At 36.8% G+C, this 24130-nt stretch overlaps 1 protein-coding gene, 1 non-coding gene and 2 pseudogenes across 2 annotated transcripts; 2 read left to right on the forward strand and 2 right to left on the reverse strand.

Moving 5' to 3' along the window:
- The first annotated feature begins 8582 nt into the window (after positions 1–8582).
- On the forward strand, positions 8583–9797 carry LOC146915447 (uncharacterized). Its single transcript, XM_085721352.1, has 3 exons — positions 8583–8759; positions 8811–9500; positions 9585–9797. The coding sequence occupies exons 1-3, from the start codon at positions 8583–8585 to the stop codon at positions 9795–9797; spliced, it is 1080 nt and encodes a 359-aa protein (XP_085577478.1).
- Positions 9798–14458: 4661 nt separating this feature from the next.
- On the reverse strand, positions 14459–15676 carry LOC146915448 (uncharacterized; annotated as a pseudogene).
- Positions 15677–16346: 670 nt separating this feature from the next.
- Positions 16347–23472, reverse strand: LOC146915449 (uncharacterized; annotated as a pseudogene).
- Positions 17974–18080, forward strand: LOC146915450 (small nucleolar RNA R71). Its single transcript, XR_015017109.1, has one exon. It is a non-coding gene; the product is annotated as a small nucleolar RNA R71 (small nucleolar RNA).
- Positions 23473–24130: the final 658 nt, after the last annotated feature.

The following is a 24130-nucleotide window of genomic DNA, read 5'->3' on the forward strand; positions in this document are numbered from 1 at the left end:
GGCATGGTAGGAATAGATGCAGACACATATCTCATGGAGGGGTAAGGCATACCAATCTCCTCAGCTTGGTTTATCACCCACTGTGTATAGGCCTCATGAGCAACACCGGACCTTACACCCATATGCTTCACCTCTTTCTTCCGAAGCTTGGACCAAGCTTCCATGAAATCTTCTCTTATTCATGTGGGAGCATTGGAATAGTGGAAGAAGTAGGGAGATGTAGCAAGATTGATGGGCTTCTCTTTCATCGGGAAACCAAATTGTCGCAAGGCGAGCTCCGGGTTATAGTTGATTCCACCCCGGGTACCAAGAAGAGGTACATTAAGAAACTTCCCACCACCAAAGATAATTTCCTTAACTCTAGAAGCTGGAGTAAGCCAAACTACTTCATTAGGAGTGAGAGCCATAATCCTCTGTGAAATAGACCAATTCTCCGGATTGTCATGGAAAGACTTCGGAAGGTGCGAAATAAACCACCTATAGAGGAGAGGCACACAACAAAGGATGTATCCACGACCCTTGCCGGAACGATCGTGAATAGCATGGTATGTGTCAGCTAGCAAAGTAGGAACTGGATTCTTGGAGTGGAAGATCATGATAGCATTCATGTCCACGAAGTCATCAAGATTTGGAAAGAGAATAAGCCCATAGATGAGGAGTGCAAGAATAGCCTCAAGAGAGTCTTGACAAGTGGTTTTGAGGTTGGCTTTGTCAAGTAGATACTCTGAAGTGAACCCTCGGATACGAGCTTTAGTGACAAGATTCTTGGAGACATCGGTGGTCTTGAGATAGAGATCTTTAGCAATAACCAATGGAGTAGGAGGATGCTCTGAGAAAGGTACCCCCTTAGCAATAGGTAAACCTGTCAAGGAAGAATAAGCCTCTAGAGTAGGCACCAACTGAAAGTCGGGAAAGGTAAAGCACTGATACTCCCGATCATAGAATTGCACTAGAGTGTGCACAAGCTTCTCATCCACATTAGTCTGGAGAATAGTAAGTAAAGCCCCGTAACGATGTCGGAAACCAGTCGGATCCTCGACCTTGAGTGCCAAATCTCTCAAACTAGCCAAATCCACTTCCTTGAACTTGTAGGACTTAGTCTTCCCCATTCCTACAATGTTTAAAAATTCAATTTGTTTAAGCCCTTCGATAACAATGCATGGAAAAAAGTTTATGCATGTATGCATGTATGCATGATTATGTTCAAATACGGAGAAACATGGTGGGTTGAAATTCAAAGTCAAGGAGTCATGGGTGGACACGGTGTCCGGTGAAACTAGGGCTTTAGGAGATAGTAACTGGGTTCTAAGAAGGTTCCCAAGTTGCAACCTCTCCGACGTATATCATGGTGCCACGAGACGAACACTCGCTCCATGATTATCCGTAAGAAGGTCTAACTTGAGTGTAGTATCGCGTGACGACTAAAACTCGAGACAACACTTGGTTTAGCCTCCGCACTACATCCTAGAAAATGGCCATGGATGGGTTTGGTTATCTACGGTTCATAGCGTCATAGAACAATTAGAAGTAAAGTGCCTAAACGCGACAACACGCGCCGACAACATCACCCCCAAAATGCCTTAGCTATGCGGGATTGATCGCATAATCCAAAACACGAGGCAACCCTCGGAATGAATTGTCGATTATATCCCTCCTAAATCCTAAGTTCACTCAGCCCGGGAGCAGGACTTTTGATATTCTCACCCCACACGTTTGCAAGAATTTAAACATTTATTCACATAAGAAAGCAAGTAAAAGAAACAAGTAAAAACGAAAGCGCAAGCGTGGAAATAAAGACTAGGCGTAACTCTCGAGTCTCCCCAGTGAAGTCGCCAGCTGTTTTATCTTGGTTTTCGGGTGTCAAACATTGATTACGTTTGAACCTTTTTAACCGATGATATCTTATTTTTTCTTGGGAAGGGAAAAAGTAAGCAAAACCCTTGAGAATCGAGGTCCGGGAGTTGTTTTCGCTACGGGAAGGTGTTAGGCACCATAACGACTATAGTATCCTATAGGAACCGTCTTTATTTTCTACGCGCGCGCTTTATTTTTAAATGCTATTTTGAAAAGTGTTTATTTGAACCTAAGAGTTTCTAAGTGAAGAATTGGAGGGAGAAAGAAGTGTTTGAATTTTTATTTTATTTGAATTGAAGGAATTTTGATTCCTTGCCTACGTACCCGTTTAAGGGATCAAATCCATCGTAGTTCTCTTCCAAAAATGTTTTTGTTTTTGTTGATTGATTTTAAGTTTGAAAATTGGAATTTTGAAGAATGCAGATTGAGAGGCCTTAAGGGCATGAGATTGAAGAAAAAAGTGAGGTTTGATTAGTTATTTTGGAAAAAGGTCAAGTATGATTAATTTTCATTGAAATTTGATTAAGAAAATAAGAGGGAAAATCAATGGGATTTTGGATCCCAAGGTTTATTGTGAAAATGATTTGAGTGATATTGTTCATATTTTTTGGAAAAGAGATTTTTCTAAGTGTAAATCCTAAACATTCATCTAAACATTCAATCCTAACCATACATCTAAACATGCATATCCTAGACATACATCTAAAAATATCTATGTGATGTGTGTGCATGTGTCGGTGCTTGTGTCGGTGTACATTATTAGAGTCCATTGTCCTTTACATCATTGGCCTAAATACATGCTATGGTCTTGCAAGAATTTAAAAGCATAGGAAAAAATATTACAAAATTCCTAAGTTTTACATTCTAATTTTTTTGGTAAAATTTAAAGTGCAAGAAATAAGATGAAGGAGGAGATGAAATATGGAATGCTTATGAATGAATGAAACATGAAATGAAATGGTTAGTAACACAAAGTCTAATAGCATGAAAATTATAAGCAAAAGGAATACTTAAAAACTTGACAAAAAATAATGAGACTTCTAATCTAAAGGTGGCAAAGCACATCAAAAATTTACCATAGCATCAAGGCTCCTAATTCCCCATATCATGACAATTTTCAAAGGGTTTATTTCAGCCATGACATGAGAATTACCAAGAAATATCAAGCCAAGAGTTATGGCACATTCATAGACTTATCTTTACACTTTATTTTCACAAACAAATGTTCACATGACTTGTAGAATAAGTTATCAACCACAACACATTAACATATAGTAAAAAAAACACATCAAATACAGATGTAAGCTCATCACTAATCCACATGTTACCAATCAACAATAGGTTTCAAAAATTTGGATCAAGGTTGTGCAATTTTCACAAGTTTTAACACTAAACATCACAAGGAAGCAAGAAAGACATCACAAACATTTTTACTAACCTTTAATATACAAAATCATCATAGAACCATCACAAAACTAACAAGAAACATGTAAGAAATTTTTTAGGATTTCAAAGGATTTTTAGACTCAAAACATACAAAAACTTCACAAATTTTAAGAAAATGGTAAACAAATTAACAAGAAAATACTACATATATCTTTCTTAAGCTTTAACACATAAAACTATCACAAAAAAGTCAAGAAGAATATCAAGAACATGTGAAAAAACTTATGGAATTTTTAAAGGATTTTTAGGCAAGGCAGGGGGTGCAGTGAGCAAGAATTTCAGTAAAACATGCAGGAAAGGGGGGTGCGCATAGCAGGCTAGTACGCAGGCAAGTTATTGGGCTCAAGAAAGGCAGGAAATGGGTCCGGGAGCGGGTTGAACCGGTTCACAGGTCTATATAAGGCCTTGAACCGGTTCCCTCTCACTTTCCACATCCCTCTCTCTCTCTAGAACGCTCTCCTTCTCTCTCTAGTTGCAGAGCTTCGCCGGAAACTTCATCTTCTCCGGTGAGAAGTGCAGATTTTGGCGAGCTTCAAGATGCTCCGATCTAAACTTTCTTTACATTTTTAAACAGCTACTTCTCTTCTCTTTTCAAATCCATGATTAGTTTTCAAAGATGATGAGTAGATCGGAGCAGATCTAGAGTTGAACTAATCGGTTTTAGGTTTTCAAAACCTTTTTCGAATCTCTTGAAACGAAACCCTAATCTACTCTATCCTCTTCACTGATTATGGATTTGAACTCAGGTTTTGCAAATGAACGGTGAATCTTCACGAATTGCATTTTTAGGGTTTCAGTTTCAAAGTTTTTCGAATGTTTTCATGATTCTTGTTTCGATTCACCGTTCATTTTCGTTCACAAGTCTTCGATGATGATTTATGACAAAAAAACGAGAGGATTTGATGAGTTTACCTGGAGATTCTTCGTGAATCCTTCCTGATGTGTCTGGTAGATTCTTTGTTGTTGCGAATTGAGAAATGAACCGGTGAACTCCTCTTCTTCTTTTATGCTTCGAATCTTTTCGATCTTTCTTCTTCTCTTCTCTCACTGTCTTCTTCCTGTGATCACCTTAGGGTTTGAATTGTAGGGAGAGGACAACGATTTGATGATGAAATCTTCGTTGAAGATATCTGAGAATCGAAATGATTCTCAATCAATTGAGAAATTGAAGCTGTTTGATTCGTTTTTTGTGGAATTTGTTGTTGAACTGTATATTTGATGATGAATTTGGTACGAATTTGAGTTGGATTGTGTTGCTGGAAAACGGTTAGGGTTTGAAGATTCTTCAAACCTTCATTGTGTTCTTGTGAAATTTCTGGGTTTGATCTTTTTGATCTGGGGAGAGAAACGTGAATGTGTTTGTGAGTTGGCACTGTGTGATTGATCCCCTCTGCATTGATGAGTTGGCCTCTATTTATAGGCCAAGTGTGATACTCTGGACTAATGGACTTGTGACACCTGTACTGGACTTGTGTGAATTCGGCCTTGCTGGATTTTATCAAAAGGACCTTTCTGCAAAATTGGGAACTACAAGGACCTGTCTGCAAAATAATAGAAAAAAGACTAAAAAAATAGACTGGACAAAATTAGGACCATTTTGCAATAGTTAAAATTTTTGGGGACTGAAATGCAATTGACCAAAAAGGAACTAAAAGATAAAAGTTTGACTTGGAGGACCAAAATGCAAATTAGAAAAATTTTAAAGGAAGAAAAAAGGAAAAGGACTAAAGTGCAAAAAACTTAATAAAAATTGAATTTTAAAAATGTAATTTGGAATAAACGTAAAGTGAAACCAATAAAAAACACAAAATGGACTAAAACGAACCAACTACTTAAATGAGGTACTTTAAAGTAACCTCTCTCTGCCAAAATTTCGTGTGAAATGACCAAAATGCCCCTAGGGACTAAAATGACTCAGATGCAATTCTTAAAATGGATTTTAACATGGAGTTAGAGCAAGAGTTTATTTAGACAAATTGAAAAGACTCAGAGACAATTTTTTTAGAATTTAAACAGAGTTCTAATACATGAAAAGACTAAAATGCCCCTAAGGGCTAAACTGACTCAAAATGACTTCAAATGTGATTTTTGAAATGGATTTTGACATAGAATGGAAACAAAGAATTATTCAAACTATTTGAAAGGACTCAAACAATTTCCAAGGACTAAAATGAATTTGGATACAGGAAATGACTAAAATACCCTTTTTCATGAATTTTACAAGTAATATTGAAATAAAATGCAGAGAAAGATGTAATTGATCAGAGACAGTTCAAATGACTTAAAATGTAAGAAAAGGAGAATTGAGCTAGTATTTTTAGGTCCAAAATTAGGGTATAACATATCTGCCTTATACATGAGCAAGAAAAAGGTTGGACTGCACACACACACTCACTTGAGACTTGATGTTGGGTTGAATAGGTTCACGAGGAATGTTTGAAATTGTGATTAGTGTACTTGAAACAAAACCTTAAGAGAGACATGTTGTTTCAATTGCATTGCCATAATTAATCTTTTTGTTGCTGCTATGTCCATTGCCTTTTGCTTGAGGACAAGCAACGATTCAAGTGTGGGGGAGTTTGATGAGTCATAATTTAGTATATTTTAATGCATTATTTAGTTTAGTTTTATTTAGATTTGATTTTATTTTATTGCAAATTTATTTCCTTTTTGAATCTTTTACTTTAAATTGCATTTTATTTTATTTCTGGAATGAATATATGGTGGAAGGTGTCTTGGAGCAAAAGAAAGAGGACTGGAGCAAATACAGTGCAAGAATACGAAGATACGGAGACAAAAATATGTCTCCACAAAGTCATAAGCTTAGCACGGCCCGTGCCAACATGTGGCACGACCATGCCACCCTCCGAGCCTCTTTTGCTGCTTTTTCTTTGGGCCCAAGTTACTCTGTTGTAGTTTTACTGATTAGCCCTTATAGTTGCTTAGATTTTAAGTCAATTGTAAAGCTATAAATAGAGTAGCTCTCCCTCATAAACATTCACCTTTTCTTAGAATTTGTTAGTGACAATTATTTTAATAAAGTTCTTTTCTTTTCTTTACTTTCTTTCTCGCAATTTATTTTATTGTTTTCTCTCTTCTTCCCCCATGTCTACGATGAACATGAGTGAGTAGACTTCTTTGTCTTGGGATTATTGGATAAGTCTAATGACGTAATCCTAATCGAACCAATGCTTTAACCCTAATTTCATGTAACTTTAATTTCTAATCTAAATTCACCACTTTAACATGAATTAACCATTATCAAACTGTAGAAGCGAAAGTGGAGGGTTTGATAATTGTTAATCCATCATCTCAAACATCAATTCATAATGCGAAAGCGGAGCTTTGATGTTGGAACAAGTGAATTTAGACAAGAATTGCAAAGGCAGTGAAATAGTCTTTGCAATTCTTGAGACACAAGTAGTTTCAAACCTTATAAGCATCTTCTAGTAATCAAGTCAGCGAAATAGGCTTGGTTACTAGGGGTAAACTCTCACCGGACTTTCATCGGAAAGGTGAGAGGCTAAAGGGAAACCGGTCTTTAGAAATTAAGGTGTAAACCATGAAATTAGAAGTTAAAGTCTTGTCTAGAGAAGGGTTTGTTATTATGACGAACCAATGATCCCAAGGCTATTTTTATTAATTGTTATTTACTTTCAACAACTGAACCTCCTCTTTTCAATCTCTCTCCTCCTCTAATCATTTTGTAAAAGTTAATTAGATTGACCAACTCCCTAGCGGAACGATACTCTTTTACTACTATTACTTCGATAGATCGTGCACTTGCGGTTTGGCCTATCAAGCTTCTGAAGAAGTTCAAGCTAGAAGATTGTAAAGTGATGAACACTCCAATGCATCCAACCTGCACCTTAAGCAAAGAAGATACTGGACCAACAGTAGACTAGAAGTTGTATAGAGGTATGATTGGTTCTTTGTTATACATCACTGCATCTAGGCCAGATATTTTATTCAGTGTATGTTTGTGTGCAAGATTCCAATCAGACCCTAAAGAATCTCATTTAACTGCTGTTAAGAGAATCTTCAGGTATTTTAAAGGAACAAGTAATCTTGGACTCTTTTATATGAAATCCTTAAATTATCAGTTGGTTGGATTTTGTGATGCTGATTATGCTGGTGACAGGATTGAAAGAAAATCAACCAGTGGCAACTGCCAGTTTCTGGGTGATAATCTGATAACCTGGGCTAGCAAAAGACAAGCAACTATTGTTATGTCTATAGCAAAGGCAGAATACATCTTAGCTGCAAGTTGTTGTACACAACTACTTTGGATGAAACATCAGTTGGAAGATTATCAGATTAATGCTAACAGTATTCCCATTTATTGTGATAATACTGCTGTTATTTGTTTGTTAAAGAATCTAATTCTACATTCAAGAGCCAAGCATATTGAAATCAAACACCAATTTATTAGAGACTATGTTCAAAAAGGAATTTTAGATATACAATTCATTGATACCGAATATCAATGGGCTGATATATTTATTAAGCCTTTAACTATGGAAAGATTTGATTTTATAAAGAAAAATTTGAACATGCACTTTGTGTCTGATTAAATTTGCTTGCTCCTGAATAGGAATTTAGGTCCTGAAGTTGTTCAGAAGCTATGGTCCATCAGAAGCTCTTTATTGAGGTTCTGAGGAAAATGTGTTTTTGAAGATGACATCAGCATCTGAACTCTAGAAGCTGGGATTTGTGCTCCTGAACAACAGAGTTAGTGGAAACATTGGAAGTTAATTTTTAGTAACACATGTCCCACTAACTTGGCAGTTACTCTGAGAAACTCTGATGTGGCTTATGTGTATTGGTGTGTAAAGTAAGAGGGCAATGATGATTTTAAGCTTTGAACGTTCTTTCTCGCGCCCCCATGTCATTAATGTTGTGTTTGTTTGTCCCCTTCTGAATTGTAAACGTTTTTTACTCAAAACACTTAGACAAAACACACACAACTCACTTCACAAGCTACACTTTCTACTTTTCACACTGTTCTCTGCGAAGTAAGCTCGTCCTCTCCAAACCAAATCCTAGAACCCTAAAAACTGTCTTCAACATCAATGGCATCCTCAAGCTCCGTTCCAGAATCAAACATGCAAGAAGTAGTTCCAAAATCAACTACTCAAGAAACTCCTGCGTATGAAATCAGAGGAAGAACCATGTCTCTTGAGGAATGGGAACTCAATGTTCAGACTGAGAACCCTATAGATTTCATCTCTTTGTCATATCATGGTTGCGACATCAGAAGCTACTATGAAGCTTAAGTTTTGATGGATTACTTCACTATGTTGAATGGTCCAACATATAAGAACCTAGTGAGGCACTTCTGGGTTAGAGCACAAGTTTACGACCATAAAGCTGCTAAGCTGGAAGAAACGGAGAAAATTATGATTGATCCTACTCTTACTGGGAAATCAAGAAAAGAAATGGGCTTGGAACCTTTCACGGTTACAGAAATTAGGTCAAGCATCATGGGAATTCCTGTCTTCATCTCTTAGGAAGCTATTGCATTTGTAATCAGAAGACCATCAGAAGGAAGTTTCACAGATGGTGTGGACAACAGCAAGAACATTCCATGGAATGAAGTTGTGAACATGTCTATGTTCAACAGCACGAAGAAAGGGGCTTACTGTTATCTGACCATGGAGAAGAAGCTGCTCCTGAAGATACAGAATGAGAATCTCCTACCAAAAGGTGGTGGTGGAGATCAACCTTCTTTGCAGTACAGAGTGTTCCTTCATTACTTCATCAAGAAGGAGAGTGCAAATATGCCTAAGTACATCTTCAAGCACATGATCAAAGAGCTCAGGGAAAGCCAAGATAACAGAATGTGCAGGATTCCCTATGGAAGGCTAATTTTAGAGATTTTTCATCAAGGAGGAATTCTGAAAGTACTTACAGAGCTCAACATATTCACTAATGATCAGCTTGGCACTAAAACAGGCAAAGTGATCAATGGGCAAACTCTCAGGAAGATGAAGCTGATAGAGAAGGGAGCTTATAAGAAGTTTAGCACAGATCTGAAGGAATCAGATGTTGTATCTGATTTAATGGATGGGTTTCCTCCTATATGTAAGCAAGATCCTATTAATGTTCAGATGAACTACATTGTGGATCACTTTGAAAGTACTGGCAAGAATATCAGGCTCTGTGATGTTCCAGACACCATGTATGGTGGTGCTTTGCCTGTGGCCAAGAGTTGGAAGACCAAAAGGAAAGCTCTCACAAAGGAATAGTATCTGGATGATGGTCCTGAACAACCTGCTAAGAAGGCCAAGTTAGATAAGAAGGAGAAAGCTTCTTCTAAAGTGAATGAATTTAGTCCTAGTGTACCAACTATTCAAGAAGAAGTTCAGGACCTTGATGCTGATATGGTTCTGAACAAGAGAACCATAATTGGTAAAGCTGCTGCAACTTCACAATCTGCTCCTGATCAACCTTCTATCCCAAAGAAGAAGAGAAAGCAAGCTATCAGGAAACTATAGGAATCAAGTTATGTAGAAGAAGAAGATCAAATTACAGCTGTTACTGATCTAGTCACAAGAGAAATGAAGAAGAAGAAAACTGAAGATGTTGCTGCACTTGAAAAGATAAGGGAACTTACAAAAAGAATTGAAGTCCCTGTATCAAGCATAGCAAGGGAAGATGTTGGAGTAAGTGCACAGGAAGTAATAAAAGCTACTGAAGAAGTACAAGAGTTGGTGACTTCAGAAGCTGGAAGTTTGCTGATGGTAGCTGCAGAGGGAGTCCAGGAGGAAAATGTTGATACTTCAAAAGCTGGTGTGTCAAAAGCTGATAAAGGAAATCCTGATTCTCCACATATTGATAATATTATAGTAGTAGAATTTGATTCAACCTCCACATCCTCTCAATCAACCTCCTCAACATCCTCTTTAGACATGGATAATGTTCCTTTGATCAAAGTCTATGAAAACTTACAAAAAGCTTTATCCCCATCACCATCCACCAAACTCCACAAAAAGCATGTTGATAACACTCCCTATGAGCCCATAAATTCAAATATTGATGAAAGGATTATTGGTTTGTCTCAAATAAAAGCAGACTTTTGCAATAGACTACCTGTTAACCATCCTTTAAAACCACCAATGATTGAACCTCTCAGCTTTGTTCCTACTGATGCAGAGTTGATAGATGAACATATAGGTCCTGAGTCTTCAATTCTCAATGAGTCAACATCATCTCATCCATCTTCAACCAACCAAACTTCAGGAACATCAGTCTTATAGAATCTGGTCAGTCACTATTCTGGTGAACTATTAGGTGTTAAGCCCAAACTAGAGAGAGCCTCTGAAGTAGCTTCTATGGAAGTTGCTTTAGAAAGCCCCCCACATCAAATACCTAACTTACAAATGGCCTTAACAACATGCCCTAATGTCTCTACCTCTGAACATGTTGTTCTTGAACTTTCTGTTCCAGAACAACTTGTTCCTGATCAAACTGAATCTCTTTCTATTCCTGAAACCATCAGTGAACCTGATTTTATGATCACATCAGAAGCTTCTGATGTTGAGGTTGAGCAATCAAACTCTTCCTCTACTGTGATTGTAAACTATGTTCCTGATCAACCCTCAGAAACCAGAATTCAAACTCAAACCTTCACAAATGACCAAACTTCATCATCAAGCTTAGCCATTCAACCTTATGCTCCTGCCAAAACCAATGTACCCTCTCCACCCACATTGTTTCTATATTTTACTATTTTAGCAGATGTGTGTGAGAACATATTTCAAGAGTTGAACAATTTGATTCAAGCAAGGAATGATCTGATTCTTAAGGACAACTATGAGAAGCTATGGAAAAGATTAAAAGAAAGAGTAGACTTCTTCTTGATTGAGCTTCAGAGAACTTGTCTTGATGCTCAAGACTCTGCTCAACAAAAGCTTCAAGATTGGTTGAAAGGAGTTGATAACAATCTTCAAGAAGTGAAAGTGCTAAGAACTTGGGTGCAAAATCCTCTATGCTTAAGAGGAAGGAATGCTACTAATTTCATTCCTACTGGTGTGCATCCCAAGGAATTGGACTTAACTTAGTTGAACAATATCAATTTCAAATCAGCCTCTACTAGTTTGGATCTGATGCAAAGAAATGCTGATTTGGAAAGAGAAAACAAGAAACTGAAGAAAGAACTCCTGGAACAGAAGCTACTTTGGCTTGAATACAAGTCATCAACAGAAGCAAAGCTGGAAGAAGCAAGAATAAGGGAAGAAAACATGATCAGAAGCAATGAAGTTTTCAAGAAGGAAATGAAGCAACAACAAGAAGAGACAAACAAGATGCTGAAACAGATGATGGACATGTTCCAAAAACAAGCCCAACCTTAGATTCCACACCCTTAGTTTTTTTTTTTTTTTAATCTTTTGTATCTTTGCATGCTTGTGCTTCTGAATTTATGCTTCTGAACTAATTGTGCTTCTGACTTAATTTTGCATCTAAACATGTTGATGTGCTTCTAAACAATGTTTATGCTTCTGAACTATTTTTTTTAAATGCTCTGATATATGTCTTGTAATTACAAAATTTCTCCCTGTTTTTATCATCTCTTTCTTTTTGTCTTTGTTGATGACAAAAGGGGGAGTAGATGTATAATATTTATAGGCTCTGAGCCCCATTAATTTAATTTTAATTGAGTTAAATTAATAGGACCTTCTTCTTATCTCTTAGTCTATTAATGTGAGATTATTCTTAGTGAATTTCGTTTTTAATGATGAATTTAATTAACATGGATAGAACTCAGGGGGAGTGACTGGATAAACCGCAAGTGCACGTTTTACCGATGTAGTAATAAAAAGAGTATCATTTCGACAGGTAGTTGTTCAATTCAATTAACTTTAGTTGATGATTAGAAGAGGTTGAATTGCAAAGTTGGGGTTTTTAAACGATAGAATATAATAATAAAAAGAGAGTCTTGGGATTATTGGTTCATCATAATAACGAATCCTTCAGAAACAAACCCTTAAACTTATAACTTTATGTTAGACCTAATTTCTAAAGACAAGTTTCTCTTTAGACTATCACATCTCCTTTCGGTCTCAGTGAGTGTGTTCATCCAACAACCATGCATATTTTCTGGGGTGATTGCCTTTGGAATCCTTGAAGCTCGAAACTTTATGTGTCTCAAGGTTTGCTAGACTATTTTTATGTTTCGCAATCCTTGTCTAAACACTTTAGATTAGAAATTAGGGTTACATAAAATTAAGGTTTAAGGCTTGGTTTGATTAGGATTATGTCATTAGACTTATCCAACAATCCCAAGACAAGAGAAGTCTACTCACTCATGTTCATCGTAGACATGGAGAAGAAGAAGAAAAGCATAAAGTAAAAAGAAATAAAGAAATAAAGAAAGAACTTTTATTAGAAAGACAATTGTCACTTATTGAATTCCAAGAATAAAAGATGATTTGTTGTGATGGCTAGCTACTCTATTTATAGTTTATATTCGACTTAAAATATAAGAAATTACATCACTAGAATGTTCCACAAGAAACTGCGGGCTTTTTGGTCAAAACTAAATAGAGTAGCTTGAAATCTAAGCAAAAGCAGCAAAAGCCTGTCCTACGAGGTGGTACGGCCGTGCTAGTTAGTGGCACTGGCCGTGCCATGCTTCTGACTTGGGAAGACATATTTTTGTCTCCAAATCTTTGTATTTTCGCTCCGAATCAGCTCCAAACTCTTTTCTTTTGCTCCAAGACTCAATCCATTAAATATTCATTCCTGAAATATAATAATATGCAATTGAAGTAAAATAGATCAAAAAGGAAATAATACTTAAATAAAATAAACTTAAATATAAATAAAAAGAGACTAAATATTATATAAAAATAACTAATTATTGACTCATCAAACTCCCCCACACTTGAATCTTTTCTTGTCCTCAAGCAAAAGGCATTAATCATAGCAGCAACAAAAAGATTAACATATGACAATTCAATTAAAAAAACTTATGTCTCCTCTAAGGCTTTATTTTAATGTACACTAATCACAACTCCAAGTATTCTTTGTGAACCTATTCAACCCAACAACAAATCTCAAGTGAGTGTGTGTGTGTGTGTGTAATCCAACCCATTTCTTGCTCCTATATAAAAACAGATATTATGAGGAACAGGTTCTAACCTTAACACTAAAGTAACCGAGAAAAATTCTTTCTTCATTTCGTATAAGAGAGATGGGAATTAGTTAGATTTAATTTGACGATTTAAATACTTGGGGGCTTGCAGATTGCTTAGGGGGTATCAATTCTCATAGGAAGTCAGCGAGGGGGTATCCTTTCCTCCTAGATTCCATGATCACCCTAAGTAGTGCTACAAATTAATCATCTTCACGTAGGAAGTCAGCGAGGGGGTATCCTTTCCTCCATGTGTTGATGATGTATTTAATTATTTCCTCTTTTTAGAGGGATTTATGGAAATTACATTCAGTTTATTAGAGAAGCATCACCACACGTAGGAAGTCAGCGAGGGGGTATCATTTCCTCCATGTGTTGGTGATATTGCTTCCGCCTCATTTTGGTTTAACACATTATAGCACATTATTCCCCACACAAACTTATACTACTTTTACTCTGAAGACGATTAAGGGTCCAAGTTACCATTAAAGTTAGAACGTGTTCCTTAAAATACCTACTCATACACTTGCTCAAGGATTGCAACTAAGAGATTTTCTCATTGGAGAATTTTCACAATAAAACATGATGTGGGTATAGCAAGAACACTAAAAACACAAGAAATCACTTTCATGTACAAGAAACGACCAATTTGGAAAAGACAACAAAAAATTTATGTCATAATTTTCAATAAAAACAAGCTACTTAATCATTCCTTTCACAATAAAACAAAATAAAAGAATAAAGTTCAAGGGAGTTTGGAACACTATGACTCAAGACACTTTATTAGCCCCCCCCCGCCCCCCCCACCCCACCCCCACACTTAGGAGAAGCATTGTCCTCAATGATTCAAAAACAAGAAAAATAAAAGAAAAGAGAAGAAGAAGAAGAATAAGTAGAAGTAGGAGGAGAGGAAAGAGTAGGAGAAAGAGAGAAGAGATAAGGGAAGAGAGGAAGAGGAAAGTTCACAATTTTTCATTGAGGTCCATAAGGAGGACCTAGGAGATGAAAGTGTTGCATCATCTTTCAGAGCATTTCATTGTTCTCTTCGGTCATGCAGTTGCCCCTTAGGACATCATTTCTTAGCTCGAATATTTCAACACCTTGACTTTGTTGCTCGGTGCTTATCCTCTCAACCTCAGTTTGTATCCATGCCCATATTTCATTATCATTGAGCCTACCGGCTTCTTGGTCATGGTGCTCCTCATCATGGTGCAAGTGTGCACCTTCCTCCTCACCTAGATTTTGCTCTTCATGTACCTAGTCATAATCAACATACAACAAATTTTCCTTCACCTCGATGTTAGTCCGAGATGGGTTAAGAATTAGAAATAAAATAGGCACATTGAGCTTGAGTGCATATTGCATGGGTGAACGATGTTTTATGAAGTTCATATAGATGAGGGTCTCTATGTTAAGCCTATTTTTGCCCTCAATTGGATTTATCCCCTCGTCCTCATGCACTCCAAATTGCCTAGTTATGTATGTGATGATACCACCCACTACTATCTCTCCCTTACCGTCAGACCTATTACCTACATAGGCAAGATAATCAAGCAAGTAGAAACAAGTGTTCACATGGTGGTTATTAAGCATAGCCCACAACATGAAAAGCTCATATGTCCTAGTGTTCTCTAACTCAGTTCTTCCCCAAATGGCGCAAGCCATAACCCTATGAAGGTACCTAAGCACAGGGTTGTGAATGTTACTAGCTTTATTGTCACGTGTATTAAATTTCCTTAGACCGGTGATACGTTCCCAAAAGATAGCGGGTTGATAGTCGGCCGACTTTAGATCTTGATCCCAAGAGTCATGGATGTACCCCGCATTTGCAAAACCCATTTCATCACAAAAGTGCTGAAGAGACATCTCGTAATCAATATTCATAAGCGGAAAAGATACTCTATGACCAGGATTATCAAAATTCAACCTATCCTCCGTAAAAACAATTGATCTTAAAAACTCCTAGGTGAAGTTTTCATAACCTCTCATAGGTCTCACCATATCAATCCATCCCAGGTTTCCTAGCAACTTATACACATTATCTCTAATGCCTAGTTCATTCAAACTATGAGAATCAGGGTATCTACAAGCATGTAAAGGTTTATAGGTTAGAACTTTATACCTATCCTTTTGCTTGTTGTCCTTGAATTTTATTCCATGATTCTTTGTCTGTGCTTGTTTCTTTGGGGGAGGTCCTCCTGAAGAGCTTGCTACTTCCTTTCAACTCCTCTTTGAAGCCATTACCTTGACCTTGTTTTGACTTTGTGTGGTTTTGGTGAAGGTTAGGGTTTGGGAAGATTTTTGGTGGAAAAGGTTGGTTTAGTTATGGGATTAAGGTTTAAGTAAGGTTTATGAGTTTAGTTGTGGAGATTGGTGATGAATTTGTGGTTTTTAGGTTAGGTTAATTGGGGTTACGAATTTGGGTGATTTTTGGTTTGGGTGGACGAAAGTTGTTTTTGAGTGAAGGGTTATGATTGAAATGATGTTTGGAATTGATTTGGTGAAGAAATTGTGTTGATGGTTATGGAGGTTTTAGAGAGAAGTTTGAAGGTAGAGAGATGTTTGTGTTGATGAATGAAGGAAGAAGAAGAAAATTTTGTTGTATATGGCTTACTAGGGATCGGGCACGGCTGTGCCAGCTCGGGGCACGTGCCATGCCAAGCTTCTAGTGTTTTTGTCTTTTTTGTTGGCATGGTCTGGCACGGCCATGCCAGTGGGAGCACGGGCCATGCCAAGGTTTTGGTCATAGGGGCTTCAAAAATTTTCATTTTTCTTGAATCATACTTGGACAATTACCTACAAAACAACTTAAAACAACGAAAAACAAACAAAATAAAAGCAGATAAATGCGTGGATTGCCTCCCACGAAGCGCTCTTTTAGAGTCATTAGCTTGATAGTTAGAAAGTTTCTTTAGAAAGGATCAAAGAGATCATATTGTGTAGATGACGCTATGAAGCGTTGTTTCTCATCATGATCTTTAATCATGCAACAAGAATAAAGAGCGGGACCTTTCATAACATTTTCCAACTCAAATCCTACCATTTTATCACTCACTTGAAAAACAATCCTACCATTTTTAACATCAACAATAGCTCCCGCAGTAGCGAGGAAAGGTCTTCCTAGAATTATAGGGTCGTCATCGTCTTCTTCAATGTCAACTACTACAAAATCAGCCGGGATGTATATCCCTTATATCTTAACAGGTATGTCCTCAACAAATCCGACTAGTTTTATAGTAAAACGATCAGCTAACTTCAAGACTAACTTGGTAGGTTTCAACTCTCCTATCCCCATCCTCTTAAAGAGGGATAAAGGCAACAAACTAACACTAGCTCCTAAGTCGCACAAGGCTTTGTCAATGGTCTCACACCCAATCATACAAGGTGTGGCAAAACTACCTGGATCTCTAAGCTTAGGAGGTGCCTTCTGGATGATTGCACTATTTTCCCTAGTCAAAGCTATTGTCTCATGATGCTCTATAGTCTTTTTCTTTAAAAAAAAATTCCTTTAAAAACTTAGCATATAGAGGCATCCGAGACAAAGCTTCCGCAAAGGGAATTTTAATGAAAATCTTCTTAAGTATGTTAACAAATTTATTAAATTGAGCCTCCAAGTTAAGCTTAGCATGTTTTAACGGGGAAGGAGCTTTGGTCTTATCAAGCAGTTTCCCACTTTCTATCACAGTTTTCTCACCTAAAAGCTTAACACTTTCTTCCTCAATGTTTTTAACCTTAGCAATAGTTTCTCCTAACTTACTACCCCCAAAAGAAATAGCATTAACATAGGCTTTGGGGTTGGCTTCGGTTTGACCAAGAAAGACCCCCAGTGTTTGAGAAGAGGTAGCCACTTGTTGGGCCACTTGGGAGATTTGGGTCTCAAGCATTTTAGTGTGGGTAGCAATAGAATCTATTTTGGTATTGAGTTTGGAAAGAGAATCATTCAGAAATTCGGTTTGGTTTTTGAGCTCTTGAAGCTGTTTAGATTGATTCATGATATAGTTTTCCATTAAAATTTTCAAATTTGATTTCTGAGCGACTCTCTGGTTGTTTGCATAGCCAGGTGGTGCTACTTGTCCATAGGAATTTTGAGGGTTTTTATAAAAGTTTTGGTTTTGCCTCATTCCTTGGTTATATTGAGCGTAGTTCATTTGCTCAATACCATTAGTAGCACTACCTAGTGGGCAATCAACACCAATATGACCAAATATACCACATATTTCACTAGAAGGAGATGTAGGAGCAGTTGTGATAGCACTAACATTTAGTTTTTCAAATTTTTGGGTTAGTGCATCAACCTTAGCAGCAAGATGATCATAGTTAGAGACTTCATACATACCTGCTTCTTTTTTACAGGGTGAAGAATTAGTGATGGCTCTCTCATCGGTCCATTTGTAGTGATTCTGAGCCATGTCTTCAATTAAAGCGTATGCCTCCGTAATATTCTTGTTCATTAAAGCTCTACCTGCAGCTGCATCAACAGTCATCTTAGTGGTATATGATAAGCCATTATAAAAAGTGTGGATATGAGCCACTTCTCTAAACCATGGTGGGGACAAAGTCTAAGCATTTCCTTGAAACGCTCCCACACATCATAAAGTGATTCCCCATCTTTTTTATTGAACTGTGTGATTTGGTCTCTTAGTTTAACAGTTTTAGAGGGGGAAAGAATCGGGCAAGGAATGCTTGCCTCAGTTGATCCCATGATGTGATGGAACCAACATCAAGGGAATGGAACCAAGCGCTAGCTCTATCCCTTAAGGAAAAGGGAAAAAGATGAAGTCTTACAGCTTCTTGGTTCTCTTTTATGGTTTCGCTGATTCTTAGAAAAACAGAGATGTGTAGGTTTGGATCCTCAGCGGGCGATCCAGAAAACTGATTTTGCTGCACCAAGTTAAGTAGTGCAGACTTAATCTCAAAGTTGTTACCCTCAACCGTCGGATACACAATAATAACATGTGGCTCATCCGTAGATGGTGTTGCATACTCTTTGAGAGTGCGTTCAACCATAGCGATAATATTTCGTGCTTCTCTCCTTCTTTTATGCAAATACTTTTCGATCTCGGGAACAAAATCACGAAGACTTTTAGTTCTTTGCATAAAAAATTGAGAACCCAAGAAGTTAACGGTAACAGAAAGAAAGAACGAAAGAGAAGAAAAGGAGAAAAAGAAAAATTATAATCACTAAAAAAAAGTTAATCAAATTAGTTAACTCCCCGGCAACGGCGCCAAAAACTTGATGGGATAAACCGCAAGTGCATGGTTTACCGATGTAGTAATAAAAAGAGTATCGTTACGACAGGGAGTTGTTCAATTCAATTAACTTTAGTTGATGATTAGAAGAGGGTGAATTGCAAAGTTGGGGTTTTTAAACGAGAGAATGTAATAATAAAAAGAGAGTCTTGGGATTATTGGTTCATCATAATAACGAATCCTTCACAAACAAACCCTTAAACTTATAACTTTATGTTAGACCTAATTTCTAAAGACAAGTTTCTCTTTAGCCTATCACATATCCTTTCGGTCTCGGTGAGTGTGTTCCTCCAACAACCACGCCTATTTTCATGGGTGATTGCCTTTGGAATCCTTGAAGCTCGAAACTTTATGGGTCTCAAGGTTTGCTAGACTATTTTCATGTTTCGCAATCCTTATCTAAATTCACTTGTTCGAATATCAAAACTCCACTTTTATTTTATGAATTGATATTTGAGATGATGAATTAACTATTATCAAACCCTCCACTTTCACTTCTACAGTTTGATAATGGTTAATTCATGTTAAAACGGTGAATTTAGATTAGAAATTAGGGTTACATAAAATTAAGGTTTAAGGTTTGCTTTGATTAGGATTATGTCATTAGACTTATCCAACAATCCCAAGACAAAAGAAGTCTACTCACTCATGTTCATCGTAGTCATGGAGAAGAAGAAGAAAAGCATAAAGTAAATAACAAAGAAATAAAGAAAGAACTTTTACTAGAAAGACAATTGTCACTTATTGAATTCCAAGAATAAAAGATGATTTGTTGTGATGGCTAGCTACTCTATTTACAGTTTACATTCGACTTAAAATCTAAGAAATTACATCACTAGAATGTTCCACAAGAAACTGCGGGCTTTTTGGTCAAAACTAAATAGAGTAGCTTGAAATCTATGCAAAAGCAGCAAAAGGCTGTCCTGGGAGGTGGCACGGCCGTGCTAGTTAGTGGCACTGGCCATGCCAAGCTTCTGACTTGGGGGAGACATATTTTTGTCTCCAAATCTTCGTATTTTCGCTTCGAATCAGTTCCAAACTCCTTTCTTTTGCTCCAAGACTCAATCCATCAAATATTCATTCCTGAAATATAATAATATGCAATTGAAGTAAAATAGCTCAAAATGGAAATAATACTTAAATAAAACAAACATAAATCTAAATAAAACGAAACTAAATATTATATAAAAATAACTAATTATTGACTCATCAGGGAGCTAACAAACCTCACCTCAAAGTACTATTAGATTGAGGGGGAGCTTACAAACCTCAAACCCTTATAGTCAACTTGTTAATTAGATTAACAACAATTGCACATTTTAAATACTAATGTTTGTCATCATAAAAAAGGGGGAGATTGTTGGAATAAAATGTGTTTAACATTACCCTTTGAGAGTTTTGATGATAACAAGGTATTAAATATTGTCAATTGGATAAGTTGATATTTGTTCAAGTGTATAAGACCATAGACAAAAATTTGACATCTTAAATAGGTTCTCGAAGAACAAAAGAGAGCTAAGGAATCAACAAAAAGGAAGCTTGAAGCATCTGAAGAGAAGTGCTCCTGAAGTATAGTTCTCCTGAAGTGATTACGTCATCAGAAGCAAGTTCATCAGAAGCATCTCATCAGAAGCTGAAGATCACCAGAAGCTGAAGTTCATCAGGAGATGCAAAACTTAAAGCTTCAAAGGTTGTTCAATGGATTTAATCTCGTCTAAGCATTGCAGAAGACTGAAAGAGTGAAGCAACGACTATTTTGAAAGGATTTGAAGGCATTGGATGCTTATTCTTTAAAGAGCGTTGACAAAGTACAATTTTACGAAGTGTACAACCACTACCTCCACTACTCTGTTTTTGTCTCTGCTACAAGACAAGAAAAACAGCTCTGCCTGCAACAATGTTCCTTCACAATTGGAATGGATTTGAAATTGATCCTTCATATGACAATAACCATATCAGGCAAAATATCATTGGTGATTGATCAAAACTTCAAACGACTCTCTTTTGATATGCTGGCAATTCACAACATTTCTTTCACACCTCTATATAAAGGAGTGAAGACTTAGAGATTGACAAGGACTCAACAACAATTTACCAGTGCCAAAACTCTGCTGAAATTGTTCTGCATTCAAAAGTTCAGTTAGAATTTCTTTTTCAAAGTTCATATCTTAGAAATTATAAAGTCTTAAGAATCTGTATCTGATTTGTATTGTGAACACCACTGATTGTATATCAAGTGTTCAACGTCAAACATTTTTCTTTGTAATTCTGTTTGAATAGAAGTCTCTTGCAGTTGTGCTTGAGCATAGGATGTCTCTTGATTGTGTTCAGGAGCATAGGAAGTCACTTGCAGTTGTGCTTGAGCAGTTTGAAGTCTCTTGCTAAGTTTAGCAGTGAGCAGTAGTAATCATATATTACATTTTTAGTGAACTATCCTTGGAAGTGCAAGGGGGACAGGACTACTTTCAGTTTATGGAAGGAACCTGTATAATTTCTTTGTGTCTTTCTTCTTTCTCTCTCTCTCTATTTTTATCCGCTGCAAGTTAGTCTTGAACATCACTTTAGAAGTAGAACTCTATCTGTTTCTGATCAGTGCTTTCAGCTTAGGAGAAAACGAAGAAAAAGCTAACACAATTCAACCCCCCTTCTTGTGTTTTTCTCACCTTCAGTCTGCTGGTATTGGATCTGCTGCGTAGTCAATTGCTTGACAAGGTCCTCGAATGAGGGTCCAGATGTAGCCACTGCTGGTGGTGGCGTGGGTTGAGTAGGCTGGGGAAGTGGTACTTGCAGTTGTTGTTGCAATTGTTGCGCGGTTGGATTTCCATACCGTAGAAACTGATGGTTCCTCCAGTTGGGATGATACTTAATTGTTGAAAGGTTAGGGACATTGTACCTATTTTGGTTGTTGCCATGGTTGTACACATTCGCTGCGTATGCTTGAGGCAACTCAATTATGGAATCATCTTGTAAGATGGGACATGTAACACCCAGATATTTTTATACATGTCATTTGTAATAATAATCTTGATTTATAATTTATTCAGCAACTTATTTTATGTGTAAACTATTTAAGAAAATCTTGACATTCCCTACTATGGTTAAATAACTAGAGAATTTTCATGTAGTTCATTTTTATTAATCAATGTGGTGTGACAAGGAATTTTCATGTAATTCTGTTTGAATAGAAGTCTCTTGCAGTTGTGCTTGAGCATAGGAAGTCTCTTGATTGTGTTCAGGAGCATAGGAAGTCTCTTGCAGTTGTGCTTGAGCAGTTTGAAGTCTCTTGCTAAGTTTAGCAGTGAGCAGTTGTAATCAGATATTACATTTTTAGTGAACTATCCTTGGAAGTGAGGGGGACAGGACTACTTCCGGTTTATGGAAGGAACCTGTATAATTGTTTTGTGTCTTTCTTCTTTCTCTCTCTCTCTGTTTTTATCCGCTGCAAGTTAGTCCTGAACATCACTTTAGAAGTAGAACTCTATCAGTTTTTGATCAGTGCTTTCAGCTTAGGAGAAAATGAAGAAAAAACTAACACAATTCAACCCCCCTTCTTGTGTTTTTCTCACATTCAGTCTGCTGGTATTGGATCTGCTGCGTTGTCAATTGCTTGACAAGGTCCTCGAATGAGGGTCCAGATATAGCCACGGCTGGTGGCGGCGTGGGTTGAGTAGGCTGGGGAAGTGGTACCTGCAATTGTTGTTGCAATTGTTGCGCTGCAATTGTTGCGCGGTTGGATTTCCATACCGTAGAAACTGATGGTTCCTCCAGTTGGGATGATACTTGTTTGTTGAAAGGTCAGGGACATTGTACCTATTTTGGTTGTTGCCTTGGCTGTACACATTCGCTGCGTATGCTTGAGGCAACTCAGTTATGGAATCATCTTGTAAGATGGGACATGTAACACCCCGATATTTTTATACATGTCATTCGTAATAATAATCTTGATTTATAATTTATTCAGCAACTTATTTTATGTGTAAACTATTTAAGAAAATCTTGACATTCCCTACTATGGTTAAATAACTAGAGAATTTTCATGTTGTTCATTTTTATTAATCAATGTGGTGTGACAAAAATATGCTATCATTCCTTACATGATTTATTTTTATTTAAATCAATTACTGTTGTACTTTTACTTGTAATCTATTTTAGAGTTAAGAATTTGTATTATATTACTTTATTTTATTTTTGGTCAAGATTATATTAATTATTTTATTAATTGGTTTTCTATTTGGATGTGGTCATACCACACGTTTTTCATTGTCTAATTGCCTAGTCAAATATGCTTCACATTATCTCCTAATTATTTGGGTGTAGTGGCTTTGTTTTAGAGAATTAGTAGGAACATTTACACAGGAAACCAATTCGTTTTTGCATATGCATAGGATAAAACCGTTTCATTCAACAACAGACCCATGATCATTTGTGCTTTCCACAAAGTCATTGAACATGTCTCTTCAGTGCCAATATTGTCTATATTTAATTACACAAAGTGTCCTCCTCTCAATTTAGACATTAGTTTTCTTTAATGGCCCCAAATAAACTATCGATTTCCTCCCCTTATTTCAAATTGGGGCTGCTCTTTCTCTCCATCTCATTCAAGAGAATGAATTACTCTCTTCTCTCTTCCTTCACGGTTTTTCCTTGCTAATATTTTCAAAGAAAAGCTCTTTAATGTTTTTCAATTACCATACATCTTTGGTCTTCAAGGAATCATCAACAACAATTCCACTTTGTTGCCTTAACCCCATACTATAATTTGAATAGGAGAATGAAACCTTTCCCATTTTTGGTACATGCACGTCCTCTCTTTCCTTTGACATATGAATACAATCCCTTCTTCATCCATATTATTTTGAGGATCCATCCAGCAACCACCTTCTTAAAATTCATGGAAGCCTAAGACCTGCCATCGTAGAATTTCGACCACGTCTTCGTTCACCGTTCGATTGAGCTAATTTTCGGACAGTGTGTTCCCAACATGCGGTTCTTCATTTTCAACTGTCCAATCGTCAAAATAATACCTTGAGTGAGATAAATTGTGTCTGCACCGTAACTGAGAATTATGGCTTAGAGTCGTGACTTAGGAAGGAAAGCGTTTGAGGTAAGGGCTTTTTCCCCATACATCCATACTAAGTGCTAGGGCTGTGTTATTAATAGTGGTAGCAATTCTTGTCTGTTGAGAAGAAAAACAACTAAAATATGAATTTATATGGTAAAATTTAACCTTTTATAAAAGTTATTCGTTTAATTATATTTTATATGATGTGTGTATGATATTGTTATGTAGAATGAGATTTATTTTATTTTTCTATGCATATGTGTTTTTGTGGTATTGGGAAAGAAGTGTTCGATTTTGTTGATAAACTAAAGAAATGAAAAATATAGAAATATGAGTTTTATGAAAAGATTGACTTTTGGTTTTTGTGGACAATGATGTGTTAA

The sequence above is a fragment of the Medicago sativa genome, chromosome 6 (genome assembly GCF_051527215.1).
Source record: "Medicago sativa cultivar Bolivia chromosome 6, Bolivia_mono, whole genome shotgun sequence".
In the NCBI taxonomy this organism is placed as follows: Eukaryota; Viridiplantae; Streptophyta; class Magnoliopsida; order Fabales; family Fabaceae; genus Medicago; species Medicago sativa.

Excerpts from the sequence above, each read along its gene's own strand:
- LOC146915447 (XM_085721352.1), top strand. The coding sequence starts at position 8,583 with ATGGATTACTTCACTATGTTGAATGGTCCAACATATAAGAACCTAGTG. Across the intron at positions 8,760-8,810 it reads TGGGCTTGGAACCTTTCACG|GAAGCTATTGCATTTGTAAT; the intron begins GTTACAGAAATT and ends TTCATCTCTTAG. Across the intron at positions 9,501-9,584 it reads TGTATGGTGGTGCTTTGCCT|GCCAAGTTAGATAAGAAGGA; the intron begins GTGGCCAAGAGT and ends CCTGCTAAGAAG.